Source organism: Symphalangus syndactylus, chromosome 14 (assembly GCF_028878055.3).
Source record: "Symphalangus syndactylus isolate Jambi chromosome 14, NHGRI_mSymSyn1-v2.1_pri, whole genome shotgun sequence".
NCBI lineage: Eukaryota > Metazoa > Chordata > Mammalia > Primates > Hylobatidae > Symphalangus > Symphalangus syndactylus.
In genome coordinates this window covers 16665969-16689025 of record NC_072436.2, presented here as the reverse complement: position 1 = coordinate 16689025, position 23057 = coordinate 16665969, and the positions used below count along the sequence as shown (strand labels likewise).

The 23057-nt window shown below is 51.6% G+C and overlaps 1 protein-coding gene across 4 annotated transcripts; it reads left to right on the top strand.

Moving 5' to 3' along the window:
- Positions 1-15072: 15072 nt before the first annotated feature.
- LOC129462738 (large ribosomal subunit protein eL38) lies at positions 15073-21633 on the top strand. 4 transcript variants are annotated; one of them, XM_063617464.1, is made up of 6 exons: positions 15073-15127; positions 15494-15586; positions 15783-15823; positions 15995-16055; positions 20955-21077; positions 21566-21633. In XM_063617464.1, exons 3-6 carry the CDS (start codon positions 15821-15823, stop codon positions 21589-21591), a joined length of 213 nt encoding a protein of 70 aa, XP_063473534.1. In that variant the 5' UTR covers positions 15073-15127; positions 15494-15586; positions 15783-15820; the 3' UTR covers positions 21592-21633. The 4 variants fall into 4 exon arrangements, with proteins under 4 accessions (XP_063473534.1, XP_063473536.1, XP_063473535.1 ...); XM_063617466.1 differs by lacking the exon at positions 15073-15127 and having other exon boundaries at positions 15552-15612; XM_063617465.1 differs by lacking the exon at positions 15073-15127 and having other exon boundaries at positions 15577-15621.
- Positions 21634-23057: the final 1424 nt, after the last annotated feature.

Genomic DNA, 23057 nt, shown 5'->3' with positions numbered 1-23057 from the left:
GGTGCATGTCTGTGATCCCAGCTACTTGGAAGGCTGAGGCATAAGACTTGCTTGAACCCGGGAGGTGGAGTTTGCAGTGAGCTGAGATCACACCACTGCACTCCAGTCTGGGTGACAGAGAGAGACTCTGTCTCGAATAAGAAAATTAAATTAAATTAAATTAAATTAAATTAAATAAGAAGTGCTCGCCTGATTAGGCCAGGCCCATCCAGAATAATCTCCCTTTTGATCAACTTAAAGTTAACCGTTTAGGGACCTTAATGACATCTGCAAAACCTCTTCAACTTTGCCATATTCTTTTAAGAGATGAGATCTTATTCTGTCGTGCAGCCTCCACCTCAACCTCCCAGGCTCAAGCAATCCTCCCACCTCAGCCTCCTGAACAGCTGGGACCACAGGTGTATGCCATCATGCCTGGCCAATTTTCTTTTGTTTTTAGTAGAGACAAGGTCTCACTATGTTGCCCAGGCTTGTCTCAAACTCTTGAACTCAAGTGATCCCCCTGCCTCAGCCTCTCAAAGTGCTGGGATTTAGGCATGAGCCACTGCGCCCAGTCATCTTTGCCATATTCTATTAACTAGAAGCAAGTTTCATGTCTCACCCACACACAAGGGGAGGGAATCATACAATGGTGTGTAAGTCCTTGGGGCTCATCGTACAATTCTGCCTAACGCACCTTCCATTGAGCTCTCTCTCTCCAGCCTCTCCTCCCCACATTCCCAAAGCCAGGCCTTGAAAAGACATCCCTTCCTGAGCCATCCTCACCACCACTTGCCTCCCTAATCCCAGTTTGCTGAACTGACCCCAATAAACAATCCAGCAGCCAACCTTAATTGAAAGTCTTACCAAATAGGAGAAGAAATGAAGAAAACAACCAAGAATATGACATAATCCTCTGACTTTCTGTCCAGTGCTCTTCCCTGCAGACCAGGTTTGCTCCCACTGGTCTATGGTCTCCTCTATGTCCCAAACACCAGCCAGGATTCCTGGCTGCCCCAACCCAGCAGCCTTGACCTGTTACCTTCCTTCTTCTCAGGATACTGAGCACAAGGTGAGATGCAACTGAGCTCTTCCATGGTGGATGAGGAGAGGAGCCCTCTGTCATCAAAAGACCCACACTTCTATCATGTTGTTGCCTGGCTTCCAAGTCTAAGATGGCTGCTTCAGCTCCAGCCATCACTCCCACCGTCCAGCCAACAGGAAGGAGGAAGGGAAGGAGAAGGACATGTGCTATGGTTTGAGTGTTTGTCCCCTTTAAAACTCATGCTGAAACTCATGTTAAAACTTAATCCCCCGTGGAACAGTATTAAGAGGTGGGGCCTTTAAGAGGTGATTGAGTCACAAGGGATGGGTTAATGAGTTATCCTGGGAATGGGTTAGTTATCACAAGAGGGCTGTTACAAAAGTTAGTTTGGCTGTTTTTTCTTGTCCTCTCACCCTGTGATGCCCTGTGCTGCCTCAGGACTCTACACAGAGTCCAAATGAGCAAGAAGGCCCTCACCAGATGCAGCCCCTTGACTTTGGACCTTTCAGCCTCCAGAACTGTAAGAAATAAATTTGTTTTCTATACAAATTACCCAGTTTCAGATATTCCATTACAGCAACAGAGAATAGATGCAAGCTCCCTTTACACATCTCCTTACACCCCATTGGTCGTAAGTTAGTCACATGGTCACAAATGACCGCAAAGAGTGCTGGGATATGTAGTTTTATTATGAACAGCCCTGTACGATGGGAGGATGGAGGAGTGGATGTGGAGATTTCTGGAAATCTCTGTTCTAACTTCCCTCTGCCTGGCTTGTGTATGCAATCTAAGGGATGGGATGTTTCTTTTGATTCCAGATCCTTACCCTCCCCTTCAATAGTCTGGCCTATGGTTCCATTGCTATTGATGGTTTCATCAAACCCATTATTCATGCATTCTTTCCTTCACTCCTCTACCTACTCATTTGTTCACTAGTTCATTCATTTAGTCTCAGAAATTCTCTTCCTATGTCTTTCACAATACCAGGCATGTGGTCAGCATTCCAGACATGGAGAGAATGGCACAGACTCTGCACTCATGTTACTCAGAAGCTAGCAGGGAAAACAGCCAAGGAAATGTATCATTTTAGCACCATGGCATAGGCACTATGAGAATGTGCAGAAGTCATGTAAACACTGTGGTCCTCGTCCATCTGGGGCTGTGTGCAAGGTTTGCAGGGGAAGGTGACACCCCATCTGAGTCTCGGTCAAACAAACTGGCTGGGAGCAGAAAGGAAAAGGCATTCCAGCCCACAGGACTTTAAAGAACAGTGCTGGCCCTGTCCGTGGTGCTGACCCACAGGCCCAGCCTGGAGCCCAGTTTCCAGCTGAGATCAAGCCAGTCCCTGTTTCTCCCACCAAACCACCCACTATAGGCTGGCACACAGGGGTGGGCTGGTGGGATGGAAGTGAGGTGGTATTTAGCCACACACTTCATTTTCATAACGACCTTCCCGTTTCTCCTCGCTTGTCAGTCTGTGACCATTAAATTCCTCATTAGCAAACGAGATTTGGATGAGCCCATTAAGATGAGGGATGGCCTCACAGTGCAGCTGCCTGGGGTGAGCTAGACCTCTCCTTCTCCCTCCCTACTAGAAAACAATGCACCTCACATTCTGTGCACACCTCTCCAGGTCTACTACCTAGTCCACACAGGCCCCTTGGGGTTATTAAGAGGATCAGCTTAAGGGACAGCCAGAGCACAACAGAAAAGCAAACAGCAGGACAGCTGCTGGCTCACACATATACCCAGAGCCACCCAATCAGGGTCTGGGCATTTGCTGCTTCATGTTAAAGCTCAAATTCCCAAATGTGACGTTCAAACCCTTCCCAATCCTCTCTCAGTCCACCTCTCCAGCCTCTTCTCCTATCCTCCCCACCTACCTCTGCATTTTGGCAATGACAGATGACCTGATGATGCTGTGGCATGCTGGAAGTGGCTTATACCAGCACCCAGCTTGTGAGAGCTGCTTTTTACATACTCAAAAGTTTTGCAAGGCAATTGGCAGCTTGAAATCAGCCATGGTGAGAGCATTTACACCACAGGAATCAGCAAATGCCACCAGTCAAGGTTTTCTGGCTTTTTTTTTTTTGTCAGAAATCTGGATTTTGGGCCAGGCACGGTGGCTCACACCTGCACTTTGGGAGGCGGAGGCAGGTGGACCACTTGAGGTCAGGAGTTCCAGACCAGCCTGGCCAACATGGTGAAACCCATTTCTATTAAAAATACAAAAAATTAGCCAGACTTGGTGGCAGGTACCTGTAATCCCAGCTACTCAGGAGACTGAGGCAGGAGAATTGCCTGAACCCAGGAGGCAGAGGTTGCTGTGAGCTGAGATCGTGCCACTGCACTCCAGCCTGGGCGACAAGAGCGAGACTCTGTCACAAAAAAAAGAAAAAGAATGAAAGAAATCTGGATTTTAAACATTTGCCAGCACACCCCTGTCTGCAGGCCTCTGAGCGTGTCATGCTCTTGCACAGCCCCCTCGACCTTTAATGCTGTTCCCTCTGCCAGGTTCCACTCCTTCTTCCTGGAATACCTCCCCAGTCCCTCTTCCCTGCCTGGTGAAGACCCAGGCATTTGTTCAGGCCCCAGGGAGTCATCCAGCCCCCCATTCGGTGTTCCCACAGTGAAAGGGTCTTATGCCCTAGGCAGGACTTCTTGTCTTCTCTTCCACCTTAACCAGGACTTCTCATTCACTTTCCATTTTGGGGACCACAGGTGAGCACCACCATGCCTGGGAAGGGAGCTAAAGGAAAAATCAGAAATACGTGGGAAGGGAAGTTAGGGGGCAGGAAAGTTCACAATACCCAGGGGCAGAAAGTACAGCTGGTTTCATGGGGACAAAGAATGTCCAGCAAGCAGCTGCCCTTTTTATTATTATTATTATTATTATTATTATTATTATTACTATTATTTTGAGACAGAGTCTCACTCTGTCTCAAGCCATTCTCCTGCCTCAGCTTCCCAAGTAGCTGGGATTACAGGCGTATCCCACCATGCCTGGCTAGTTTTTGTATTTTTAGTAGAGACAGGGTTTCACCATGTTGGCCAGGCTGGTCTCGAACTCCTGGCCTCAGGTGATCGGCCCACCTCGGCCTCCCAAGTGCTGGGATTACAGGCATGAGCCACCATGCCCAGCTACAGCTGCTCTTTTTCTAGGGCCACCTGCTCTCTGGATTCTGCATACAACACCCCTTATGGCTTCCCCCAAATAAGTGCCCTTTGCTCCTGGCTTGCATGAAATCTCAGGCCAATCAACCACAAACCAGAGAGTCTCTGAGTCTCAGTCCCAACCCCAGGATTGTCCCAGGATACTCGAATCATCTGAGGCCATCAGGCAGGATGCGGAGCTGGGAAAACGGCCCATCTCCCAGGCTGGAGGGCAATCTCCATCAGGATAGGGAACATGTTTCTTCATCTCTAAGAGAAGATCATCTTCTAGCTAAGAGAAGGTGCTCAGTAAATATTTGTAGAATAAATGAGTCATCTCACAGTTTGGGTCCTGCTCTGAGTGACACATAACCCAGCTGGTCCCTGGAGAAGGAGGCAAAGGCTTTGAGGCATTCAATAAGGTAACGTTGCACACTCAAGTCACGAGGCTTCCTTGCCCTCCAGTTACTAGCTGTGTGAACTTGGGTGAGTCACTTAACCTCTCTGTGCCTCAGAGGCCTCATCTATAAAATGAGCGTTTCAATTTTGCCTAACTTAGAGCCGTGACGAGGATTACAGATGATCTTCGTGGAACAGCTGGTGTGGCTCCTGGCGCATAGTAGACACTCAACAGAGCGGAGGCTGTTGTTCCCTGTTCTATGCTGAAACCACAGGACAGAGTCCCTCTCTGCTCTACCAGCAGGCTTCCTCCCCAGGTCTGATGTGACTCCAGCCAGCCACACACACTGACCCTCTGCCAACCCAGCCAGACCTCTGTTCTCAGGGCGTTAAATGCAAGGAGAAGGCCATGTTGACAACCAACTGCAGCCACGCCCCCTCTGCCCTCCCCAGGAGCCTGGGCTGAAGACTTCATCTGCTGTAATTAACAAGCCAACTGCAGCTGTCTTGCTCCATTAATAGCAGATCAGCCTGTCAGGCAAGGGCTGACAGAGAGGTTGTGAACAGAAAGGTAAGAAGGAAGTGGGCTGGGCACGGTGGCTCACGCCTGTAATCCCAAAACTTTGGGAGGCCAAGGCAGGCAGATCACTTGAGGCCAGGAGTTAGAGACCAGCCTGGTCCACATGGTGAAACTCCGTCTCTGCTAAAAGTACAAAAATTAGCCAGGCATGGTGGTGGGTGCCTGTCATCCCAGCTACTCAGGAGGCTGAGGCAGGAGGATCACTTGAACCTAGGAGGTGGAGGTTGCAGTGAGCTGAGATTGCGCCACTGCACTCCAGCCTGGGTTACAGACCAAGACTCTGTCAAAAAAAAAAAAGAAAGAAAGGAAGAAAAGAAAGAAGAAAGAAAGAAAGAAAGAAAGAAAGAAAGAAAGAAAGAAAGAAAGAAAGAAAGAAAGAAAGAAAGGACAGGACCAGGGACATGATGCAGTGGCATCCAGCCTGCCCTTCCATCTCCACCCCTCCCCTTACCCCTTCTTCTCCCTCTACCCCTGAGGCTGACTTTCCAGAAGCCACAGGCTACAGGGAAGGGGAAAGATGACTGAGTGACCGGAACAGCCCAGGCCCACCTCCAAGGTGCTCCTGACAGCAGGTGGGGGTTAGGGACAGAGCCATGGCTTAGAGGCCCAGACTGTGGAGAGCAGCCATGCCCTCTCTAGAAACCCTTCCTCCCCAAGACTCAGCCAGGCAGGAGACCGGTTAGGGGTTAGGGCCACTTCTACCTCCATCCCTCTTTTTCCAAAGATTTTGCAATTCCTGCGACATGGGAACACGCAGCTGCTGGTGAGGAAGAGGTGGCTTCTTAACACTTAGGTCAATGGCAGCCACTTCCTCCCTTTTTAACAAGCAGGTACATCTCCCCATCCCCCAGCATCGAGTCTAGATTCGCACAAATTGTTTTGTTGTTGTTGCTTGCACACACCAGAGAAGAAAACAGAAGAAAGAAGGAACACAGTGACCCAGGCCCCACCTGTGCTGAGGGGCTGCTGGCCTCTGCAGGTGCGTTCCTGGTGTGTCTCCTTCCCCCAAATCCCTCCCAGGTCTGGCTGCTCTAAACACGCATGTGATCACAGGCAGGTACTTGTGGGCTTGTCTCTGATGTACGCAGCACACAGACCACTCGAGTCCCTGCTTCTAGCCAGGAGCCGTGTCTTTAATCTCCTCACCTTGGGAGGCATTGCAGCACTCTGGTAATTGCTTTTGGAAACATGGTCACCAGTTTAATTGGTAGAACTTGTCCTGGGTGGTGCAACACCACCAAGCAACCTCAGGCCTATCTGTTTCTCCAGATGCCTTGGCAGGCACATGACTGCGCGTGCATGCGAGCTCACCTGTGCATTGGAAAGTATGTCTGGGCTCAGCTATGCATTGGAGAGGTGTGTCTGGACTCAGCTCTGCATTGGAGAGATGTGTCTGGGCTCAGCTGTGCATTGGAGAGGTGTGTCTGGGCTCAGCTGTGCACTGGAGAGATGTGTCCGGACTCAGCTGTGCATTGGAGAGGAGTGTCTGGGCTCATCTGTGTGTTGTGCAGGCTAGCTAGAGTGTGTCTCCAACCTCAGCTAAAGGCATGGCCAAGATTTAGGGGATAAGGGAGCGAAGGGCTCCTGAGAGCTAGTGGGACAGGATGGAAGAGCGCTAGCCCAAGCCCTGGGGGACTCCTCTGCCTTGTGACCAGAAAGGGGAGAGAAGATCTCTCACAAAGCCATCCAGATGCCACCTTTGATGGGCTCCTTGCACTGTGCTGGGGAGGGGGTGGGCTGGATATCTTGCTCTGTGCCCAAGGAGGACGGCCTTGAACCTGTTGGGCTCAGCCAATGAGGTGCCCAGGCAGGACACTGAAAGAAGGAAGGGAAGATTGTGAGCTCGACACATTCATTCCCTTGAGAGGCGGCCAGGGGCTGAGGGCATTGCTTGGCTGAAAGTCCCAGCCCCATCAAGCAGACCCCTCCTCACAGCAGCGCTGTCTTGGGTCTGGTGACCCCCTCCCCTCCTCCTCCGTAGTAACAGTCCCCGCTGACGCTCACTGGAGCTCCACACTCTCCTCCCTGGTGTCCTGCACCTGCCCACGCCTGCAAACAGACCTTTTATGAAAATTACCCTCAAAGCACACAGTCTGGCTGTGCCTCCACTTCCTGTTAGGACCTTGAAGGATTCCTCAGGTGGGGGGTGAACAGCATTTGGGGGAAGCAGCCCCTCCTCTCCCTGTTGTTTCTTCTCTGGTTTTCTTCTCTGTTGGGCCCCCATGGACAGATGATCCCAGGGTGAGGGCGGCACAAAGTTATCTCGGGGGGACAGGGACAGTTACTCAGCCCTTCTCCCCCTCAAACATTTCCCTCCCGAGCCTCTGCACCAGCTCTCCCATACCCCAAGCCAGGCTGGCCAGCCCTGGGCAGGACACAGAGGGGACCCATGACCACTCAGCCCTCCTCAAAAGGGCCACTGGCCCACGGCTGGAAGGAGGGAACAAAGTAGGAGGTCAGGCGCGTTGGCTCATGCCTGCAATCCCAGCACTTTGAGAGGCTGAGGTGGGCAGATCACCTGAGGTCAGGAGTTGCAGACCAGCCTGGCCAACATGGCAAAACCCTGTCTCTATTAAAAATACAAAATTATCTGGGCGTGGTGGTGAGTGCCTGTAATCCCAGCTAATTAGGAGGCTGTGGCAGGAGAACCGCTTGAGCCCGGGAGGCAGAGCTTGCAGTGAGCCGAGATCACGCCATTGCACTCTAGACTGGGCAATGAGACTGAAACTCCGGCAAAAAAAAGAAAAGAAAAAAGAAATAAGGGAACAAAGCAGCACCTGGGGGCTCCACTGCAAAATGAGAGGGGCAGAAGGCAGGAACTTCTGTGGGAGAGGGAAGAGCAGGTGCCCAGCGGGCAGGACAGGCTCACAGACAGGGAGAGTGGGAGGAGCAGACAGACAAGCAGCAGCGGGGGGCAGAGGAGAGGCAGGCAGGGCTGACTGAGCACAGGCTGCGGGGCTCTCCATGGGGTCCACTCTTGCGGCCCAGGGAGCGGGTCAGGGACGCGGCTTCAGCCTTCAGACACCAGAGCTTCCCAGGAGCAGTTACCAGGGAGCAAAGCGCTGTGCTCCCATGGAGATGCTGCAACCCCCTGACCTGCGCCCACCCAAAGGACACTCCACCCACACAACCCAGGTAATGAGATCACCTCCATTTCACCCTGTGCCCCCACGCCATGCCCCAGCCCAGCCCACACCCACACCCTCCATCCCAGCACTAACATCAGCAAGGCCAGAGGTCTGCCCTGCCCTCCCCTCTCTCCTGCAGGGGGTCCGAGCCTGGGGAAGAGAAGCCCACCCACTGAGTCACCAGCCTTCCCCTGGGGGACTCTGCCTGGCAGAAGGACCTACAACCCATCCAGCACTACTGCTAAGACGCTCGTGTCATTCACCCCCGGGATGCTCGTGATTTATGGACTTTAATTTCCCCAGATCCTCAGTGGCTTCCCTCCTTTCCCTCTGGCCTGTCACGGTGTTTGTCTCCCAGCACCCCCCTCCCTGGTTTTTAATTTGAAGCATCTGTCTGGAGCATCCCGAGAAGCAGACGTCTGCGAGGCTGAATGCATGAAGCAGCTGACAGCTCTATTGATTTCCTCTCTCCCACCACATAATGCAAGATATATACAAGCCGATAGGCCGGCCCTCTTTGAAGGGTCTGTGCCCTTTTTTCTCACTCTGATGTCCCCTCACCCTGGCACATGTTGATCTATAGGAAGGGTGCTTGTCCCTCATGCTGAAAATGCATTCTCCTCTGCCTCAGTGTTATTTTCCTCGCTGTTGGTAGATGAGGCCTCATCTGTCCTTTCTGTGCTAGCAGATTGGACACCCAGGAAGCAGCTCTTGGAGTGAAAGGGGCCAGTAGGGAAAAGCGGGGGAGCTGGGGAGATGTCATCTGTCCAGACTGACTCTGCCGCCCGTGGAGGAGATGGTACGGGGCTTTCGGGGTGTCCCTCCCCTGCCTCACAGGTCTGGGCAAGGAGGGCTCCTCGCCGCTCCAGCCCACGCTTCCTCCAGGTTACAGGTTTTTTCCTCCAAATCCATTGGCAACTCTTGCCTGGGACTCACATTCAATTAACAGCCACAGAGCCGGCTGCTAGGCTAAGCATTTTTCTGTTCTTGGTGCCTTCTGGTTTCTCATAAGCAGGGCAGCCGCAGACAGTTGTGCAGGCTGCACGCAACTGGCCGCAGTGGCCTGGATCCAAGCAGGAATTAATACTCAACAGAAACTGAGGCTCAGAGCTCTCAGGAGACTCATTCAAATTCTCCCAGCCAGACACTGAATTTGAACCTAAGACTGCCTGCCTCCAGGAAGAATTTTCCTCCCACCCTATCATACTGCCTCCTCCAGGAAGACCACCTGGATTGATACCACTCAATCTGATGGTTCTTTCATTCTTGTCACCCTGGAACTTATTTGCTACGAGGCTTTGCACGTTCTAGCAGGCTCCTCTAGATGTGTTGGGTTTTCAGGACAAAGCAATATTCTACTCCTCTTTGTGAATCACCATCGATGTTACTCCTGGAGGACTTTCCTGGCCTGTATCACCCCTTCCCCAGCCTGTATCAGATCCCCATGGCCTCCATCTGGTCCCACAATTCCAAACACTTCCTACACCTAGGGCCCAAGCTCATCACCGCCTCCCTTACTAGTCTGTGTGTCCCTTGAGATGGGAACAGGGACAGGATCTTATTTCTGCATCTTCACCACTTAGGTACCTAGAGACACCTTAAAGACGGGCCCCATGCCTCTCCTCCCTTCTCCCACCCTAGCTCCCCACCCCATCCCGAGGCTTCCCACTGGAAAAGGTGTCCCCACCCGCTCTGGGCTGACATCAGCTGCCTTGCCTCCCAGAGTAGAGATGAGGCTCCCGGTAACTAGAGCCGACTGCACCCCGCCTTGCCACCCACAGAACCCAGGCAGAGGCAGCACCCAGGGCGGTCCTCCTTAGAGCATCCACAGAAAAGCTTTGAAACCCTAGGCTAGGTGCAACTAAGACAGTAGCCTGAGCCCATGAGTTACCTGGCCATAGGCACAGAACAGAGATATCCATTATGACAAAGAATGTCCTCGTGGTTTTGGCCTTCTAGTCAAGCGGCTCTCAACCACAAGTGGCATTGCCCTGCTTTTCCCCGGGGACATTTGGCAATGTCTAGAGACATTTTCGTTTCTCACAATTGTGAGGGTCTAGCATTAACCGGGTAGGGGCCTGGGATCCTCATAAGGCTCAGAAGAGCCCCAGCCACTAAACAGAAAGTGAAAGTGACCCCTTCCACAAAGGTCAACCATGTGGGGCGTAAGAACCCCTGTTCCAGTCTGCCTGGCCTTGCTTCGTGGCTTCTAGCTCAGCAGCAGGGAGAATGTTAAACCTGTCTACCTCTCAGGGACTCACGGACTCTTTGGGGGCCAGGGGGAGAGTGAGTAACCAGCATCCCTTTAAACTCACCATCTTCGGTTTCCAAAAAAACACCAGTGGGCCGGGCAGAGTGGCGCATGCCTGTAATCCCAGTACTTTGGGAGGCCAAGGCAGGAGGATCGTTTGAGGCCAGGAGTTAGAGACCAGCCTGGGCAACATAGGGGACCCCATTTCTAAGAAAAAGAGTGAAAGAAAGAAATAAAGAAAAGAAAGAAGGAAGGAAGGAAGGAAGGAAGGAAGGAAGGAAGGAAGGAAAAGGAAAGAAGGGAGGGAGGGAGGGAAGGAAGGAAGGAAAGAAGGAAGGAAGGAAGGAAGGAAGGAAGGAAGGAAGGAAGGGAAAGGAAAGAAGGGAGGGAGGGAGGGAAGGAAGGAAGGAAGGAAGGAAGGAAGGAAGGAAGGAAGGAAAGGAAAGAAAGAGAAAGAAAGAAAGAAAGAAAGAAAGAAAGAAAGAAAGAAAGGAGGGAGGGAGGGAGGGAGGGAGGGAGGGAGGGAAGGAAGGAAGGAAGGAAGGAAGGAAGGAAGAAAGAAAGAAAGAAAGAAAGAAAGAAAGAAAGAAAGAAAATAAGACTACTTATTTTTGTGGTCCCAGCTACTTGGGAGGCTGAGGCAGGAGGACCACTTGGGCCCGAGAGGTCGAGGTTGCAGTGAGCAGCAATTGCCCCTCTGCACTCCAGCCTGGGCAAGAGAGCAAGGCTCTGCCTCAAAAAAATATATAAATAAATAAAGCACCAACTCACCCCCCAACCCCACTCCCCATCCTTTCCCAGGTAAATGAGTTCAGTGCCAGGGACCAGAGTCCCGGCCTGCTGACAACCTTTAAGGTTTAATAAACAACTCCCTTCCGAGATGGTTTAAAGGCCAGCCCTGCCGGCAGCCAAAGGCAGGGGCCTCTTGGGGGCCTCTTGGAGATTAAATGAGATGGTGGATATGAAAGCACTCCACCAGGTATGAAATCGCATACAAATATTCCCGATATTTTATGTACACTTCTCTCCGCCTGAGCTCCCAGGAGTCGCGCCGAAGGGGCTATTCCGTTTCCAGCCGCGGCCTCAGCGCCCCCGTGCGGCCGCCAGTGGACACAGCACCCAGGGCGGGCCTTGCCTGAGAGATGCGGGTTAGAGCTTTGCGAAATTACCCCATTCAAGCTTCGCTGCAACCCTGCGAGGCGGGAGAGAGGCGACAGCACACACACTCCCACCCCCAAAACATACACACACGTGCACGCCACACACACACAGAGCTTTAGAAACCAGGAAACCAAGGCTCGGAAGATCACCGCTGGGCAGTGAAGGAGGTGCTATGGACCCCAGGGATGGGCCCTTCGGTGACGATGACCACAGCAGGCATAAGTGAGGCTGGAAGGGGAACTCCTGAAGGCCCTGGACTCCAGCCCAACTCCCCCTCCAGCCTCTTCTCCCCGACCCCCTGCCCCAGACCCTCCTTACCTCTGCCACACTGAACTTCCCACTCATTCTCAGAAACACCCCGCATTCTCCTGACCCTGGGCTGACATCAGCTCCCTCTCTCCTTCTGTCTGGAAGTCCTTCTCCTGGCAAGCTGCTGCGCACCCCTCTCGGAGGCAGCACACTGTGTCCCCTCCTCCATGAAGCCTTCCAGGACTCCCTCAGGAGGAATTAGACCCCTAGCCTCTGGGCATCCTCCACAGCTTGTTATGGGATCCCAGCAGTGATGAGTGTTTGGAGCAGGAACCGCATTCTGCTTATTCCCAAGCCCAGCCCAGTGTCTGCTTTAGAGTAGGAGTTCAATCGATGTTCACCAAGTGAATGGAATGGATTGAATGGGAGAAAATCCTGGAGGTTGGGAGGTCTTCCCAGCCATGTGCTGTGCCAGCCCTCTGCCCACCTGCATGCTGGGGCATTGGAGGTTTTTTTGACCGATCCTGGTCCTCTTTCCAATGTGTCCCTGAAAACTGAAGAGAGAACTCTAAACCATTTGGCCTTCAGAGGTGGCCAGAGTGGGGCTGCTGGAGGGAGGAGGGGAGGCCCAGTGCCTTCTGAGACCCTCTCTGCCCAGAGCCAGCAGAGTGAGGGAAGGGAAGGAGGGAAAAGGGTTGGATTGTGTCCTGTAGCTCCGGACATTCCCTCTGTGCCTCTCCAGCCTCCAGCCATGCTGCAACACACTGCTTGAGACCCTCCCTACCACCTCTTGACAACAGCAGTAGCCCTCACTGTCCCGTAGCTGCCAGCATTGGACATTCCAGCTTACCAGTGGCCAGAGTGACCATAACAGGCAGCCTGGGCCATTCTGCCCTCGAGTCCGGGGCTTTCCTCTCCTACAGGATCCACCCCGGGCCCTGGAGCGTTTCGTTTCATGTGTATATGGGAATCACCAGGGAGGCTCATGTCCAGGTCAGCATCCGCTCAAGGTCTCAGGCTGTGGCACTCAGGGCCAGGGCTCTGCCCCCCTTGGTCTCTGACAGTCCCCGGCCACTCCAGGACATTTGGGGCTCATCTTCCCATGGAGCAGGGAAGCGTGCCTTCTGGGCGCCTTGCCTCACTTTTAGTAGCTGCAGCTTATTTTGCTATTTGTCCCCCTTGGGGAGCTGGAGGTCTTTGGTACTTGAACAAATTTGCCATTGTGTTTTGCTACTACACATCTATGGTCCCTTAAATTATACAACTCAAGAGGGTGAACATTTGTCTCCCTGGGATCGCTGCCAAAAGGGAGGTGCAGCTCCTCCTTCTATCCCTGTCCTTGTCCCGTCAGGCCCGCAGTGAGGCAAGAAGCACCATTCATTCATTCAACAAATAGTTTTTGGACCTACTACATGCCAGGCACTGCTTCAGGCACATCAGTGTCTCCTTCTAGCTCTCCCTGAATTCCTCCCTCCATCCACCACCCCTTCATGTGGTGAGTGATCTCAGATGCCACATCCAGCCGGATCATCCTGCAATGTTAGCATTGAGCACTTACTGTACAGATGGGTACTGCACTTCGAGAGTTATCGACAGAATGCTGAGCCCTGTCCTCACCTTCAAGGAAAAGTGGTAAGGTGGGGCGTAGTGGCTCACACCTGTAATCCTAGCACTTTGGGAGGCTGAGGCAGGAGGATCCCTTGAGCCCAGGAGTTCGAGACCAGCCTGGGCAACCTAGGGAGACCGTGTCTCTAAAAAAGTTTTAAAAAATTAAAAATAAAAAGAGTGGTATGCATGTATGAAAAGTTAAACACCTCCACGCAGCCTACGGAGAAGTGATTGTGAGGAACCACTGCATGAGTGGCGAGCAACATAAGTCAAGGGTGAAGGGTCCTGCCTGAAAAAGGGGAGGTGGGAGCTGAGCTCAGAAGAACCAGTGGCACCTGGCATCAGAGTGGACAGCAGAGCAAATACCTGGAGGGCGGAAAGTGCCCGAAAGTGCCCCTTGGCTTGGCTGAAAGGGTGGTTGCTTGTGGAGGAGCATTGGGGTAGAAAAGACCAGAAAGGCATTGCCTGAGATGGGAAGGGCTGGCAAAGCCGGGCTCTGAGGTATGGGAAAGTCCTTCTGAGGTCAGAGCTGAAGCACTCGTGCTTCTCAGATCGGATCCGACCTTCAGACATCTAAAATTAGGCTTCTGCCAATTAACTTTTCCCACTGCTAGAACCCCGACACATTTACAGTTGCAGAGACACCGTTCAGCTTCTTTAAAAGACTCTTCAGTGCTATTACAGGATTTTGTGATCTCTCTGCAGCAAGGTCTATTGGTTCCTGTATCTCCAGCACCCCCAGGAAGGTGCTCAGCCTGAGCTTGTTAACAGAAGGGCAGGAGGGAGGAAGAAAGGAAGGGAAGTTAAATAAGTTCTAAGTAAAGCTCGTGGCAAAGTGCTCTTTCCCTTCAGGAGGGCCGCTCTGTAATAATAAGCACAAAGCACAAAGCAGTGTGGTTATTAAATTTGGGGGAAACAAATATAATAAAATGTAGACATTTGTAGAGAGGTTGGAAATAAAATAAAAGTGGAAGATAAAAATAAAATTGATAACCACAGGTTGCTCAGAGCCTAACGTAAAGATGTTATGGGGGAGAAAGGAATGTTGCCCTCCCCAGGCTTCCCAAGCCTCCCCAAGTAGTGGCCGGAGCCTGGGCTGGGGGATCTGCCCAGCAGGGGTTCAAGTCCTGAGTCCACCTCTCCCCTGCGGGGCGGTCATGAGACCTGGCAAGAGCAGGAGCACTCCCACTGCTGCACCATCAGCCCTAGGGGTGAGACACTTAGCCAGGGGCAGCCCTGCGACAGCTGTTGGAAGTATTATTATTATTATTATTATTATTATTGCTACAGATGGCGCGGGGGGGGTGTTATTAGGTTGCCCAGGCTGGTCTCGAACTCCTGACCTCAAGCGATCCGCCCGCCTCGGCCTCCCCCAGTGTTGGGGTTACAGGCGTGAGCCACCGCGCTCGGCCTTAACTTGCTTTCACTGTACACCCATTCCTAAGGGAATTGGAAGCAGCCGGCAGGAACACTCCCTCTTACGGAAAGAAGAGCCCAGGGCCCTGGTCATGATTCAGGTCCCAAAAAAGAGACCGGAAGAAAACGTGAGGCGCCAGAACAAGAGGTTCTACAAGGTGCACAAGGTGCACATGGTCCCTGCCATTAAATGAAGAATTTTCTGTGTAGATGCCCCTGCGCAGGTCCAATGAAAGCTGTGGAGAATAAGCGTTAGCTCTTCAAACTGAATCTGAGCTAAAACCTACCAAAATCAGGTTGGGGTTTGGGGGATTGCGGGGGAAGACAGGAAGGGGTGGATGGGGAAGAGGCGGGGGTCATAGGAGGAAGGGATGAGGAGGAGCGGGAGGAGGGAGGCGGAGGGAGGGCGGCAGCCAGGATGGTCCATTCCATTCTTGGAGCTGCACTGTTGACTTCGACCACAAGGGAGCAGGGCTGCTGAAATTGGAAGTGCGAACGCCTACATGAGTCTTGACCCTCGGCAGGCACCGTATCCAGTTTCCTCCGTTGGGAGGGTTTAACTGCCCGGAAACGGAAGTTTCGTTGTTTTTCGTCCCTTTTCCCGGTTGCAGTTTGTTGTGAGTGTCTCTAGGGTGGTACGCGGGTGAGAAGGGTAATCTGGGGCAATCCACGGCCAGGTGAAATTTGGGGACCCCAGGTCCACGTGGAGGGTGTCGGGGAGGAGAAGGGGGCCGATATTTCGGGGGAGAGCGGGAAAACGGAGTTCGCTGCCAGCCCCCGAGCCGTGTTAACGCCGAGGACTGTTTCCCGCAGGTCCCGGTCCACGCCAGCGCCCAGCGTGCCTCGTCGCCATGGTGAGTACGGTCCCTGCCTGGCGCCTTCCTGGGGTGGGCTCGTGGGGCCCCGGGGCGAGGGCGAGAGAGCCTCCCAGGGATCTCCGGAGGCCGGGGGGAGCTGGTGGACTGGACCATCGGCGGAAGACGTGTCTCTTTGCTGTCTGTTTACCCGCTTCCTTTGTATTGCAGCCTCGGAAAATTGAAGAAATTAAGGACTTCTTGCTCACAGCCCGACGAAAGGATGCCAAATGTAAGTAGTTGCTCCGAAGGCTCAAGATGAGCGGTTCCTACCCTGGCACCGCTCCGGGAGCATCTTACCCGGAATGTCAGGCAGGAGACGAGTTAGGCCGTCTGGGTGTGTCCCTGGCCCTCTGGGAGCAGTGGTTTCATCCTATTTCCCATGAGAAAGATCTGTGTGGGGCACGTTGAGGCCCTGGAATTTCTAGGACTATTTTTAGCTAATCGCGAGCATCTCGGGCTGCCCTGTGTTGTTTCCTTTTGTATAATACAGAAAATTATCGGAACGGAATCTCCACTGCGCGAAAGCCTCAAGACACACGTCCCATAAACACTGAGTTTAGGTTCTCTGCAGTTGTGTAAAATTTTAACACAAAACCCATTTTGTAATAAAGTGCCGGATATTTGCATGTAGTGTATTGAGGACGGCACACTTCAGTATAGTCGTTTACCTCATGATCCTGTCGCTGGCCAGTGTCAGAAGGTATACCTATCTAGCCCAGAAAAATATTCAAAAAAAAAATTTTTTTTTTTCCCTTGAGACAGTCTGGCTTTGTTGCCCAGGCTGGATTGCAGTGGTGCGATCTTGGCTCACTGCAATTACCGCCTCCCAGGTTCAAGCGATCCCTCTGCCTCAGAGTAGCTGGGCGGGCCACCATGCCTGGCTAATTTTTGTGTTTTTGGTAGAGACAGAGTTTCACCACGTTGGCCAGGCTGGTCTCGAACTCCTAACCTCAGATGATCCACCTGCCTCCGCCCCCCAAAGTGCTGGGATTACAGGCGTGAGCCACTGCGCCCCGCCAAGATCAAAATTTGAAGCAGGGCTTCTACTGAATGTATATCGCATTACCATCATTGTAAAATCACAGAGTTTAAGTTGGACTGTCATAGGTATGTTTCCCAGCTTGTACATACAGGGGAAAGAAGGTGATTAATGAAAAACCTTGAACAGCAGGTTTTCGATGGATAGGTACCAATCTCTGCTGCCCAGTTACTTAAATTTTTACACCAAGCCTGAGAGGTAGTTGTGTTACCCCTTTGTGATACTTGAAGGAGATTTGGGGGTTTGTGTTTGATACAAGCTAGGTCTTGAGTTATGTTGTTATTTGAACCCAGAGTCATCTTTTTTCGGCTGCATGAAATAGAATCAGGTCACATGTGGAAGTGGGATTGCATGGGACAGGTCTGTTAAGGTGGGGTCAGACGGTGTGGTTGGTGTACAGGAAGAGTCTTTCTGTGAGTTGGGGGTAGGCAGAGATGGGGGTCATATTTGTGTCCCCATTACCCAAAACAGGCTGTCACCTTTGAGGTAGTGACCACCTGTGGGAACAAATAGCATCTGGTGGGAATGATGTCTGTCTGCCAGGGTTTTGTATAAAGAGATGAGGTTATCAGGTCAGTTTTATTTCAGACCATATGGGGTCACTGCCTAGTTGGAAGCCCAACTCTACCAGCGGTAACTTACCCTTCTCAGCAAGTTAAACATGACACCACCCTTTGATTGTGTTTTAAAAGGGTGGTGGTCCGGGCGTGGTGGCTCATGCCTATAATTCCAGCACTTTGGGAGGCCAAAGCGGGCAGATCGCTTGAACCAGGAGTTCAAGACCAACCTGGGTGACATGGCAAAACCCCGTTTCTACTAAAAATAAAAAAATTAGCTGGGCATGGTGGCACACGCCTGCAGTCCCAGCTACTCAGGAGGCTGAGGCGGGAGAATCAGTTGAACCGAGAAGGCGGAGGTTGCAGTGAGCTGAGATTGTCTCACTGCACTCCAGCCTGGGTGACAGAGCGAGACTGTCTCAAAAGTTGGGAACCTTGATTTTAGATGATGTGGCTTTAAAGGTAGCGGTCACAGTCCCCTGGGGATAGTATAGTGTCAGTAGCTGTTTGTTGAAAAAGCTTTTCAAAATTGTTGCATTAATTTTTAATGTGTAATAAGCGTAGCATAAAATTTACCATTTACACTGGGTATGGTGGTTCCCATCTGTAATCCCAGCACTTTGGGAGACTGAGGCAGATGGATGAGACTAGCCTGGGCATCAGAGTGAGACCCTGTCTCTACAAAAGAATAAAGTTAGCCGGGCCTGTGCCCGTGGTCCCAGCTACTCAGGAGGCTGAGGTAGGATTGCTTGAACCCAGGAAATTGAGGCCGCGGTGAGCCATGGTTATGCTCCTGCACTCCGGGCTGGGCAGCAAAGCATAATTGTACAGTTCAGTGGCATTCAGTAAATTCACATTGTTGAGCAGCTGCCACCATCACCCCCCATCCCCAGAACTTTATCTTCCCAAACTGAAACTCCCTCTGTTAAACGCCAGCTCCCCATTCTTCCCCAGCCCCTGGCAACCACCTTCCAATTTGTCCCTGAATGTGACTGCTCTGGTTACCCCATACAAGTGGGTCTGCTATTGCATATTTGACCTTTTGTGACTGGCTTCTCTTCAGATGTCCTCAAGCATGTGTCAGAATTGCCTTTTTCTTTTTTCTTTTTTTTTTTTGAGATGGAGTGTCACTCTTGCCCATTCTGGAGTGCAGTGGTGGAATCTCGGCTCACTGCAAGCTCCGCCTCCCAGGTTCATGCCATTCTCCTGCCTCAGCCTCCCGAGTAGCTGGGATTACAGGCACCTGTCACCATGCCAGGCTAATTTTTTTTTTTTTTTTTTTAAAGTAGAGACGGGGTTTCACCGAGTGAGCCAGGATGGTCTCGATCTCCTGACCTTATGATCCACCTGCCTTGGCCTCCCGAAGTGCTGGGATTACAGGCGTGAGCCACCGTGCCCGGCCCGGAATTTGCTTTTTTCAAACAGGGTCTCACTCCTGCCCAGGCTGGAGTGCAGTGGTGTGATCATGGCTTACTACATCCTTGATCTCCTGAGTGTGAGTGATCCTCCCACCCTAGCCTCCAGAGTCTCTGGGACCACGGGCACGCGCCACCACGCCTGGCTCATTTTTGTTTTTTTAGAGACGGGATCTATGTTGGCCAGGCTGGTCTCCAGCTCCTGGCCTCAAGCAATCCTCCCACCTTGGCCTTCCAAAGTGCCGAGATTACAGGCATGAGCCACCACACCCAGACCAGAGTTTTCCATTGTGTGGGTAGGCCACGGTTTGTTTATTCGTCTATTGATGGACATTGTGTTGCTTTTACATTTTCGCTGTTGTGAATAATGCTCTGAACGTGGATGTGCAAATATTTCTTCTGTGGTTGCTATCTGTTCTTTGGGGTATAAACCTAGAAATGGAATTGCGGCACGTATGGCAATGTTGAGTAAACTTTTTTTTTTTTTGAGATGGAGTTTCACTCTTATTGCCCAGGCTGGAGTGCAGTGGCAGAACTCTGCCTCCCATGTTCTCCTGCCTCAGCCTCTTGAGTAGCTGGGATTACAGGCGCCCGGCTAATTTTTGTATTTTTAGGAGAGACGGGGTTTGTCCATGTTGGTCAGGCTGGTTTCAAACTCCTGACCTCAGGTGATGCGCCCACCTCAGCCTCCCAAAGTGCTGGGATTACAGGCATGAGCCACCGCGCCCAACTGAATAAACATTTTGAAGAGCTCCATATGTCTTTACAAGTGGTGTTCAGCTTAGTTCAGCTGCTAGGGTCAGTGTTACACTGAAATGGGTTAGTTTGGATGAATATCCAGGTGTCTGGATATATTAAGAACAAGAGTGCAGGCAGCCTGTGCTTTGGGCAGGCTCTGAGTCACAGTGCTGCTTCCTCTGATGTCCCCCATTCCTATAGCAGTTACTGGCAGAAATGGAGTTGCGGAATTGCGAGGACAAGATCATCTTGTGCTGCATCTACCAGGTTAAGTGCTGTGTGCTACGTCTGGCCAGGTGCTTGCGTTGAAGCCTTAGAGCCCATGTTTAGCCCTCAGCCACCTGCTTCTTGATTGGCACATCACTGCTATTATAATATAATCCTGGGAGTATCTCTGAGCAGTTTTTAAAGAGTTGGAACAAGGCATTCAATGAGTACATGGAGTGGTAACTACTCCTGGGAAGGGGTTATCTCACAGCAGCCAGATGGCAGTGCATTGATACTGCTAGTACATAACCAGAGTGGTGCACAATTCAAACCCCAAACAGCTGAATTTGAGGTACATGTTAACTGTGTCTTATCTGAGCTGTGATCCTGAGATAGAACTTGGCAGCAGGAAAGAACCCAGAAAATGGATTCCACATAAATTCAAGGAAAAGCCTGGGTGCATGTTGTGTGCAGTGGCTGGAGGCATCCTGAAGAAGGAGCTCTTACTGGCCCAGAATGTCATCTCACATGCGGAGACATGATTTCCAGGAGTGGAGTGCTGAAAAGCGCTCAGTCCCAGCAGAGAGCCCGTCTCCTTACTTTATCACTTCTTCCATCCCTTTTAAAAAAGATAATAGGCCAGGCGCGGTGGCTCATGCCTGGAATCCCAGCACTTTGGGAGCCCAAGGCCAGCAGATCACGAGGTCCAGAGATCAAGACAATCCTAGCCAACATGGTGAAACCCCATCTCTACTAAAAATACAAAAAATTAGCTGGGTGTGGTGGTGCGCGCCTGTAATCCCAACTACTCCAGGAGGCTTAGACAGGAGAATCCCTTGAACCTGGGAGGCGGAGGTTGCAGGGAGCCAAGATTGCGCCACTACGCTCCAGCCTGGCAACAGACCGAGACTGTCTCAAAAAAGAAAGTAGAAATAAGAAAGATAATAAGGTTGATAGAGGATATTCTACAATGTTGTGTTCAGTGTACCCAATAAAAGTCACAAGTTGGAGAAACGGGTAATAGTGTTTTCTGTTTGCACAGAGGGACGGTACTGGAGGTGGGTGCTGTCTGTCTCCTGCATGCTGCTTACTGCTTGAGTGTGTTTGCACATGGACTGTGTCACATCTGTTTTCTGTGATACAATTTAATTCCTGATTCTGGTCTCCGGTAGCTGTCAAGATCAAGAAAAATAAGGACAATGTGAAGTTTAAAGTTCGATGCAGCAGATACCTTTACACCCTGGTCATCACTGACAAAGAGAAGGCAGAGAAACTGAAGCAGTCCCTGCCCCCTGGTGAGTGAGCCTGAAGTCACTTCAGGGGTGGGTGGGGTTTGGAAGGTTGCTGTGTGTGGCCATGTTGTATCTTGTTTTGAATCCCTCTGATTTCAGAGCCCATTTTATGGTCTAAGAATCTGCTCTTGCTGTTGGGAGTGTGAGGAATAGTTGTGATTCTCAGGTTATATACAGTACCAGAAATCATTTCCTTAGCCAGAAGAGAGGTTAGAGCTCCTTTAATCCTGTTCACGACCCTTCGAGGTTGGTGCTAGTACTGATAGTCCCCATTTTTTACAGGGGAACAGATGGAATATAATAGACTAAGTCTTTTTATCGAATATAATAGACCAAGTCTTTTTATCAAACACTAAATATTTTAACCGAAACTTCGCTGGTGGATCTAATTTCTGAACCTTGTGTGCTCTCTTTAGCTTAAGTACAAAATCTAAACAAGCAGTAGCAACTCAGATGTGTCTTCTGGATGGCTTTTGTCTCTTTCCCTCTAGGTTTGGCAGTGAAGGAACTGAAATGAACCAGACACACTGATTGGAACTGTATTAAAATACTAAAAATCCTAAGTGTCTTTCGTCTTTGCGGATGGGAAAGGGAAAAATGCTACCTGGTAGTGGCTTCTGATGGAACAGGACGCAGGTCCTGTTGCTTCCTTCCTGCATCTTTGTTTTTTTGTTTGTTTGTTTTTTGTTTTGTTTTGTTTTTTTTTTTTGAGACAGAGTCTTGCTCTGCGGCTCAGCCTGGAGCACAGTGGTGCGATCTCAGCTCACTACCACCTCCACCTCCTGTCAGGGTGCTGGGATTGTGGTGGGGGGTGTGTGGGTGGGTTGGGGTGGCCACCAGGTGGTGCTGTGCCATAGCGGACAGCACCCCTGGAAATGACTGGCATCATAAAACCTGTCTTCGTGCCCAAGGTAGTGTTTCTTGTTTCTTTAAGCTCTCTACCTTTTAAAAGTGTGGTATACAGTGTGCTTGGTATTGTGTTAGGCATTTAAACGCGCCCAGGTTGTAAGGTTGAAGTGCCAGTCTTTGAATATTCTGTAAGGATTGTGAGGGTGTGAGGTGGTTTTAAGTCTGGTCGTGGGTCTTGTTTCCTCCGGGAGAGGGTAGGTACGCCAGCCCTCAGGCCCAGGTGCGGCACTGTGGGCGGCTCTCAGCCTTCCCCGTTCTGTAAACATTTGCAGATTCCCAAGGAAGAGCAGCCTTTACCACGTGGGTTTTCTTTGTTCCCAGCACATCGTCCGGGGTTTCATCCCAGCTCCTAGGAGACAGGCCCTGCCGGGGTGTGTCCAGCCTTGTCTGGAGAAGGCCGCCTTTCATGCAGTGCCTCCCAGCCCTGGCTTGTGACTCAGTCATCTGGAGCACTTAGGCAGTTCACTGTGGTGGCTGGGGCTAACTGGAGATTGCGATTGCGGTGGTCTGGGGCATAGGTGTGTTTCCAAGCTCTCAGGTGGGCCACTGTCTTGCTGGGGTTTCAGCAAGCCCCTAAGGGCTGCATACCAGGTGAATGGGGGGAGGGGGAGGGGCTACAGCTGCTGGTTTGCGGACTGTTCTCCAACTCCCTGCTGAGTCTGTGGGAGGTCTGTCTGTGTTGTGCCTCAGCTTTTTTGACACCTCTCTGGGTCACTAGGCCTCCGGGGAAGCAGCTAGAATGGTCGCTGTCTGGCTGGGTGCAGGTGGGCTGACAGGTTTGGATATTCCAGGCTTCATTCCGGTGGCTGTGGGGATAGCCCTGAGGGACAGCCTTTGCAGTTTGTTTCTTCCAGTACCGTGTGCAGGCCTCCAGCCTTCTGGGGCTTCCGTTGCCCGGGGTTCAAAGTCAGTCCTCGGTGACCACCCACTGCCTAGGAGGCAGGCCCTTCCCACTTGGGGGGCCTCTGAGGGCAGGGGCTTTAAAGGCGGCTACCAGAGCCCTTCCTGAAGAGTCCACTTTCCCCAGCAGCTGCAGGGACTGAGTCAGAGACCAAGACCTTTTAAAATGAGATT